At 49.0% G+C, this 8,196-nt stretch overlaps 1 protein-coding gene across 8 annotated transcripts in view; it reads right to left on the minus strand.

Annotated features, from left to right (window-relative positions):
* Positions 1 to 6,094, minus strand: part of TPM3 (tropomyosin 3) — a gene marked incomplete at its 3' end in the record, with an annotated part of 72,101 nt that extends 66,007 nt beyond the window's left edge. For 3 of the 8 annotated variants that reach the window (XM_083591486.1, XM_083591488.1, XM_083591483.1), the window contains exons 1-2: positions 5,845 to 6,092; positions 111 to 236 (exon numbers count right to left, since the gene is read on the minus strand). In XM_083591486.1, the coding sequence (XP_083447612.1) occupies positions 111 to 236; positions 5,845 to 5,958 (240 nt within the window). In that variant the 5' untranslated portion in view covers positions 5,959 to 6,092. Of the gene's footprint in view, positions 1 to 110; positions 237 to 5,844 lie in introns of all 8 variants that reach the window. The other 5 variants (XM_083591484.1, XM_083591487.1, XR_014542667.1 and 2 more) reach the window with 4 other exon arrangements.
* Between the last annotated feature and the right edge of the window lie 2,102 nt (positions 6,095 to 8,196).

Genomic DNA, 8,196 nt, shown 5'->3' on the forward strand with positions numbered 1-8,196 from the left:
CCATTCCAGCACGTGGTTTAGCCCTGCGAAAGCGCTGGGTGAAAAAACAGTCCCGCTTAGCGAGCACAAATTCAGAGAGGGCCGTCCCTCCACCCCAGACCCATACATACGTCAGCCGCCTTCTTCTCCGCCAGCTCCAGCTTCTCCTGCGCATCTTTGAGAGCCTCTGAATATTTGTCCAGCTCGTCCTCCGTCCCCTTCAGCTTCTTCTGCATGGCGGCTAATTCATCTTCCAGCTGCAAAATGAAAGGGGAGGGAGCGTTTACCATGCGTCCGCAGTCCTTCTTGAGGGCTAGAACCTTGAACGCTGAGGAAGAAGGACCAGATCTGTCCCGTTTGGTTTCTCCCCAGAATTAAGTTTATCTGCATTTCTGTGTCAGCCACAACAGCAGAAGCTTCGCTAACTGATTTAGCTGTGATTATTGCATTGCGAGGGGTTGGACTAGATGTCCCCTGGGGGTCCCTTCTAGCCCTACCGTTCTATGATTCTATGATTTCTGCAGATCAGGACTCCTGTGGAGGCGCAGCAGCTGGACAGGCCAATTCTTTTCTGATCAGCTGGCAACCTTCGGAAGACATCTAAGCTAGATTCAGAGAAAGTGGGTGTAGGATGTGTTTTTATTGTGTTTTTAATATTCTGTTGGGAGCCGCCCAGAGTGGCTGAGAAAACCTAGCCAGATGGGTGGGATATAATTAATTATTATTATTATTATTATTATTATTATTATTATTATTATTATTATTTCCATTTACTCTTGCAGCCAGCACACTCCCTCCCGTGGCTTGGGAAGCGGTGTGTACATATTATTTTAGCCACAGAATCCACACCTATCCCGTATCTATCCTGTCGTTTCTTAGAAAAAAGCTGTATTTGGATGCTTTCCCTGCCAAATCAGCTCTGATCCAAATTGACCAGGGAGGGTGAGGGATGACCTAAGCTGAGTTTTAAAACGGCAGTGTGTACATATCCCCAATGCAAGGGTCCTGGGTTCAATCGACACTTATTGAGAAGGCTTCTTGCCTGAAGCCCTTGCTCCTTCAACTTTGTGGCAGGTGATTTGCATTTCAGAGTTTGACACATTTATAGTCTTTGATCTTTTAACCACCAGCCTGCATCCCCGTTGGGGTGTTTTGTTTTTTAAAAAACAACAAGTGAAGTGATCAGCTCTTCTTAGGAACAACAAGGAAAACCTAGATCAACCTTCCATATCCAGATCCATATTTACCTGGAAATGTCATTTTTTGCTCAACAACACTTAATTATGTGAAGAGGATTGTAGGCTTTATAGTACAACTGTATACTTGGAAGGAAGCCTCCGTATGTTAATGTTGCTTACTCCCAGGTAATAAGACTGCAAGCTTACCGTAGTGCAATACTGCTTTGCTTACCAGTTATTTACTTACCTGTTGATTCACCTCATTTCTGCCCCACTTTTCCCTACAAGCAGCTTGAGGTGGCACACGTCGTGCTGCTCCTCCTCAGCCAGTGGCGTAGCGTGGGTTGTCAGCACCCGGGGCAAGGCAAGTAAATTGCACCCCCTAACCCGTGGATTTGCGCCCCCTAACCCGTGGATTTGCGCCCCCTAACCCTAAGCCCCAGATGTTGCGCCCGGTGCGGCCGGCCCCCCCTGCACCCCCCACGCTACGCCACTGTCCTCAGCCAACCCCCACAACAACCCTGCAAAGTGGGTCAGGCTGAAAGCGAGCGATTAGGCCCCAGCTCACACCCAGCATGCTCCACGGCCAAGCAGGGTATTTGAACCCTGGTCTCTCCCACTAACCACTACACCACACTGTCTCTTTAAATGTCCAGCGCTGTGTTCCTTTCAGAGGGTTCTGCGGCCAAACAGAGTGGAAGGGACTTTATACAATAATTTCCAGTTTATGCAACTGGTTCGGGTGTTCCTCTCTCCCTCTCTACCCCCGCCTCCCCGCCATAGTTCCTCATCGCCTTACAAGGATACCATGAGAGGCTTCTCAAAGCGCAGATAAAGAGATTCTCCCCGTCTCTAAATTCCCTTTGCTCTTCCAGCCTGAATAGACATGAAACATAACTTGATCTCTTCTGCCCTGCCTCCAGGCAAGGTCAAAACAACATGCAATCTCCGGCGTCCTAGACATTCCTCCTCCCGATAAAACCCTTTTCTTCCCCCCCGTTTCGTCTTCAGTCTAACCTGAGCGTGTAGGAGCACAAGTCCTTATTTTAACAGACATTTTGCTCCGGATGGGACTGCCCGATAGCAGAGCCGGCTGCATCGCAAACCGGCTTGAGCAACCTAGTCGCATACGCAGCACACATTGAAAGAGCTCTTATTCTGCTTCAAAGGTCAATGGCTTCCTTCAAAGAATCCTGGGAACCGTAGATTGTTAAGGATCTCCTAACCCCTCTCGGCTCCCTTAACAAACTACAGTTCCCAGGATTCTTGGGGGGGAGGGGGAGCCACAGCTCGTCAAGTACATAGCTGTCAACTTTCAGATTTGAAAATACAGTGGTACCTCGGGTTACATACGCTTCAGGTTACAGACTCCGCTAACCCAGAAATAGTGCTTCAGGTTAATAACTTTGCTTCAGGAATCAGAAATCGTGCTCCGGCAGCAGCGGGAGGCCCCATTAGCTAAAGTGGTGCTTCAGGTTAAGAACAGTTTCAAGTTAAGTACGGACCTCCGGAACGAATTAAGTACTTAACCCGAAGTACCACTGTAAGGGATCAGCAGCCTCACCTGTCCCAGGGACAGTCTACGGGATATCTAACTATCCGGGATAGCAGCGGGAAACGGCACTGGAATAAGAGAATTTCCCGCAAAAAAAGGGAAGGTTGATAGCTATGCTCAAGTATTATAAGAGTGCTTTTAAACGTATGGTTTGTGTGTGACCTGAATATTTACAGGCCAGTTTTTAAAAAAGTAGGCAGATTTGTGGATGTGTAACCGGTGGCGATTCGCCCGTGTGGCTAAGAGAGAACCTCCATGTCCAGAGGCACTCTATCTTGTAATGCCAGAATTGGAGATGGGGAAGCTTTTGGGCCCTCTGGATGTGGACACCAGGGTCTCGTTGCAAGAGGATGGCAAGGAGGTGAAAACATGGAAGAAAAAGGGGAGTGGGACAGGGAGAAAGAATAGCAGAATCACAGAATGGCAGATTTGGAAGGCAGGTTTGGAAGGGTCATGTAGTCCAACCCCCCCCCCCCGGCAGGATATTACATGTTACAGTTTTCTAATTGAGCACAAAATAAAAAATAAAATAAAATTTGCTAGCGGTAGGGTTGGAATAGGGGATCCAGGCCCTAAGATGGTCATACAGTGGTACCTCGGGTTACATACGCTTCAGGTTACATACGCTTCAGGTTACAGACGCTTCAGGTTACATACTCCGCTAACCCAGAAATAGTGCTTCAGGTTAAGAACTTTGCTTCAGGATGAGAACAGAAATCGTGCTCCGGCGGCACGGCGGCAGCGGGAGGCCCCATTAGCTAAAGTGGTGCTTCAGGTTAAGAACAGTTTCAGGTTAAGAACAGACCTCCGGAACGAATTAAGTACTTAACCCGAGGTACCACTGTATTTGTCTTTCTGTATTTTCTAAGCTCAACACCACGTTACTCCCTTCCCTTCCAAGGGGTTAGCTTGCACACCTTAGAGAATGAAGCCTGGATGAAAACAAAATGACTCAGGGAGATGCAGGAATCTTTTGCCCAGTGCAGGGCCCGAACCCACACAACCCTGAGATTAAGAGCCTCGTGCTCTGCCGACTGAGCTATGAGCTGTGAGAGAGAGATGGTTTCTCAGAGAGAGAGGGCAGCGGCAGAGTGGAAGGAGAGAACCATTAACTTCAATGGTTTTACTCTGAGATGGAGTAGTCTGGGATGCAACACAGATCTTCCACCTACAGTGGCAGTCTACCTTTCCATCCTAGATTCTGAGAGCAAGCCGCCTGGAGGGGCTATTGCTGTCATGCCCCACTTGTGGGCTTCCTGGAGGCATCTGATTGGCGGATGTGTAGGAGGGGTGCAGGATGCTTTGGTTTGACACACACACCGGACGCTCTTCTGTTCAAACCCAGCTCCCTGGTGTGTGTGATGGGGAATCTCAGTCCTGTCTGGAAACGCAGAATATAATACGCCCATCCTCACATGCCCCCTTTCTCTCCCCTATTGTCAGCTGTTTGGTCACCCTGAAGCCATCCTGATCACGGGGGGGGGGGGGGGGCGGGCGGGCAGGCAGCAGCACCAATTCCACCCACCCAGCCCTTCCTTCCTTTGTTTGCCAAGACTTTGTCAAGCGTAAGGAATGTGAAACTGGAACTCTCTGGAGAAAGGAGCCAAGCCGGTCCCAGATTCTTTCTGCCCTCCATCATCCTCACCTTCTTTCTCTGTTCCTATAAACTCATCAAAAAACCCACCAACGCAGGTGGGGAGAGGTGAGTGCGAAGGTTTAGTCTGTGCTGGGGGTTAACCATTGCAACTCACTGCCTCTCAGCCTAACCTACCTCGCAGGGTTATTGTTAAATGTGGAAGGCAATAACCGTTTCCACCCCCTTGAGCTCCTTTGAGAAACAGGTGGGATATATAAATGCAAGAAATAAATAATATATGTACGCAGAGGTCTCTACTGCTGAGCGATGAGGACTCCCTGCAACTATTTTCAGTTCAGGAATTCGGTTTTGGGGGTCTTTTCAGTGGACGGCCAGCCAGATCTCTGAGCGTACGCAGAGCGCATTTCCCCCTTGCTGCTGATCAAGTCGGGGGCACACAGTGGCTGATCCATCTGACACCCACAGGGAGGTGAGCTCTGAGTTGTGCTAACTCAAAGGGAAAGGCCCTCTGAACATATGCAGAGTGCATTTCTCTTGCCGGTGGGTAACCACCATCAGAGCCAACCTGGAATTAAGGGAAGGGGACCTCAGGCAAACATTAGATGGACAAGCACTCTGCACATGCTCAGGGGCTCCTCTGCAGAGGTTAGTTCACATGATCCGGGATGGAACTCTGCAGTTTAAAAGGAATGCTGTAGGCTTAGTTGTCAATAGGACCTTGTGGTCCAATCTCAGGCAGAAACTGTAGCCAATGACAGCCCTACACAGAGTAGACCCATTGATATAAATGGCCATGACCTCACTTAAGACCATTCATTTTTCTGTGTGGGTCGTCTTTTAAGCAGAAACCCCAAATTTTTAGGTCCCACTTTCCATCGATCCCAAATTTATGAAAGCCAAATAAGAAATTGCTGCTTTGAGAATAGAGAACAGCCCAGTTTTTAATTTTTCAATTTTATTTTTTTGAAGCCGAAGCAAAAACTGGTGTTGTTGGATGCCAGGGTCTATCAGCTGCGGTGGCCAACAGTCAGGGATGATGGGATTCGTAGTTCCTCAACATCTGGAGGGCTGCAGGATCCCCACTTGCAAGCCAGCCCTGTTCCAACCCGTCAGGGACCACATGTGAAATGCACCTCCAGAGATATAAAGCGGGGATGTATCCGTATCACTCCAGATGTTTCTGGACTCCAGTTCCCCTCAGCGCCAGACACCATCGAATCACAGAAGTCGGAAGGGACCACAAGGATCATCTAGAGCAGGCATGCCCAAAATTGGCCCGCCAGCTATGTTGGGACTACAACTCCCACCATCCCTAGCTAACAGGATCAGCGGTCAGGGATGATGGGAATTGTAGTCCCAAAACATCTGGAGGGCCAAGTTTGGCTATGCCTGAACTATGCCTGGGGGAAACAGAAACCAGACCAGTTGACTTGAGGGCATCCGTGATGAGCTAAGTCAGAATTCGAATCCAGGACCCTACCACAAAGCTCCTCCCCGCACCCCAGCACACACAGCCGAGCCCAGCGGCTGCCCACCTGCTTGCTCCTCTCTTCCGCCTGCTTCTGCTCTGCCTCGGCCTGCTCCGCCCGGTCCAGGGCGTTCTCCTTGTCCAGTTTGAGCATCTGCATCTTCTTCTTGATGGCTTCCATGGCGGCAGTCGGTGGAGCGAAGAGCTATCCGTGCAAGTAGGAATGGGGAGTGCGCCGAGAGGATCTGGCTGGCACGAAGCAGACCCGGGGGGCACCCTGAGCAGACCTCGGCGCTGCCTTTGAAAGCCTTCTCCTTCTCCTCCCTGCCCCTCGGCCCTTTATAGTCGTCCTCCCTGCCAGCTGGCCGGGAGGTGGGGCAGGGAGACCTGTGGCTTTCTAGGGGCTGCTCCAATTGGGTCCAAAATAACCCCCCCTCCATTGCCCTGGCACTGCCTTGCGGTGGCGGTGGTGCTGGGGAGAAGACCTGGGAGAGGCGTCCTTTTATTTTTTATTTTTTGTTTCGTGATAAGCTGTGGCCATATTTGGCCTCCCTAGGGGAACAGCTGAGTACCACTAATAGAAACCCCCAAAAGTGGCAGAAGAAGGGGAGGGGGTTGAATGCTGCTTTGTTCCAGCAAAGAGGACGCCCACCTCCCCGCCACTCACCCACCCTCTTCCCTTATATATATAATTAGTTTTTTAACATATAATTTTCAACAGTAATTAAACATACTTTTCCATCTTATTCAATTTTTTTTGACTTCCATCAATCCTGTCTGAAAATTTTCCAATCGAATCTCTTAGTATGCCTTTCTTATTTTCCCTATGACATTTCAAACTCATAACCAATATCTCTATCTTTTTCTACTTTGCGACACTTCGTATATTTCTCCTTACAAAACTTCTTGTAGTCCTCCTAGCGTAATTTGTTGATTACAGTTGCTCTTCAAGTAATTCATATACCGTATTTTTCGCTCTATAAGACGCACCAGACCATAAGACACACCTGGTTTTTGGAGGGGGAAAACAAGAAAAAAATATATTCTGAATTCCGGAAGCCAGAACAGCAAGAGGGATCGCTGCGCAGGGAAAGCAGCGATCCCTCTTGCTGTTCTGGCTTCTGGGATAGCTGCGCAGCCTGCATTCGCTCCATAAGACGCACACACATTTCCCCTTACTTTTTAGGAGGGAAAAAGTGCGTCTTACAGAGTGAAAAATACGGTAAACATACTTTTACATCTTATTCAATTTTTTTTGACTTCCATCAATCCTGTCTGAAAATGTTTTCCAGTCTAATCTCTTAGTATGCCTTTCTTATTTTCCCTATGACATTTCAAACTCATAACCAATATCTCTATCTTTTTCTACTTTGTAACACTTCATATATTTCTCCTTGCAAAACTTCTTGTAGCCCTACTAGCGCAATTTGTCGATTACAGCTGCTCTTCAAGTAATTCATATACTTCTTCCAATCTTCTGTAAATCTCTGGTCCCGCAGGACTGCGACAAAGCCTTCCTTTAGCTTTTCACACAGGTGCCAGCAAAGGCAGCCCCGCAGGGTGAGTGCGATAGACGAGGACTGAGCTGTGCCAGACGACCAGCCTAGGATGCCTGGGTCCTCTTGTCATTTGTCCCCCGCCGCAAGACAGTGAGGTCAGAAACCAAGGATGGAAGGTTTAAAGCATAAGGGAGACCCCCTGGAAGGGAGCACCTGAAGGCACAGGGGGCATCAGAACATCAGAAGAGTTTTCTTGGATCAGGCTGATGGCCCCACCTGGTCCAGTATCCTGTTCTTGAAGTCACCAACCAGATGCCCAACAGGAAAGCTGCAGGCAGGATCCAAGCACAAATGCCATGGGTAGGCAAACTAAGGCCTGGGGGCCGGATCCGGCCCAATCGCCTTCTCAATCTGGCCTGCGGACGGTCCTGGAATCAGTGCATTTTTACACGAGTAGAATGTGTCCTTTTATTTAAAATGCATCTCTGGGTTATTTGTGGGGCGTAGGAATTCGTTCATTATTATTTTTTTCAAAATATAGTCCGGCCCCCCGCTAGGTCTGAGGGACAGTGGACCGGCCCCCTGCTGAAAAAGTCTGCTGACCCCTGACAAACGCCCTTTCCCCTACTGCGATTTCCAGCAACTGGTATTCACAAACCTATCTCTAAGTTACCAGGATCAGTCCCCATCCCTGTTGAAAAAGAAGAAGCACTGAGCATACTGTTGGTGGGTTTTCGCCAACTCATTTCTAAGAGTGTGTGGTGTGGTGTAGTGGTTAGAGAGTTGGACTAGGGCCTGGGGGAGAGCAAGGTTCAAATCCCTCCACCCCCAGAATTGTGGCCACGAAGCTGTCACTAGATGTCACCTTGAGCCAGAATCACAGAATCATAGGGTCCACGTGGGTCATCTACTTGAACCCC

This window comes from Podarcis filfolensis (assembly GCF_964270895.1).
Source record: "Podarcis filfolensis genome assembly, chromosome: 16".
Taxonomy (NCBI): Eukaryota; Metazoa; Chordata; class Lepidosauria; order Squamata; family Lacertidae; genus Podarcis; species Podarcis filfolensis.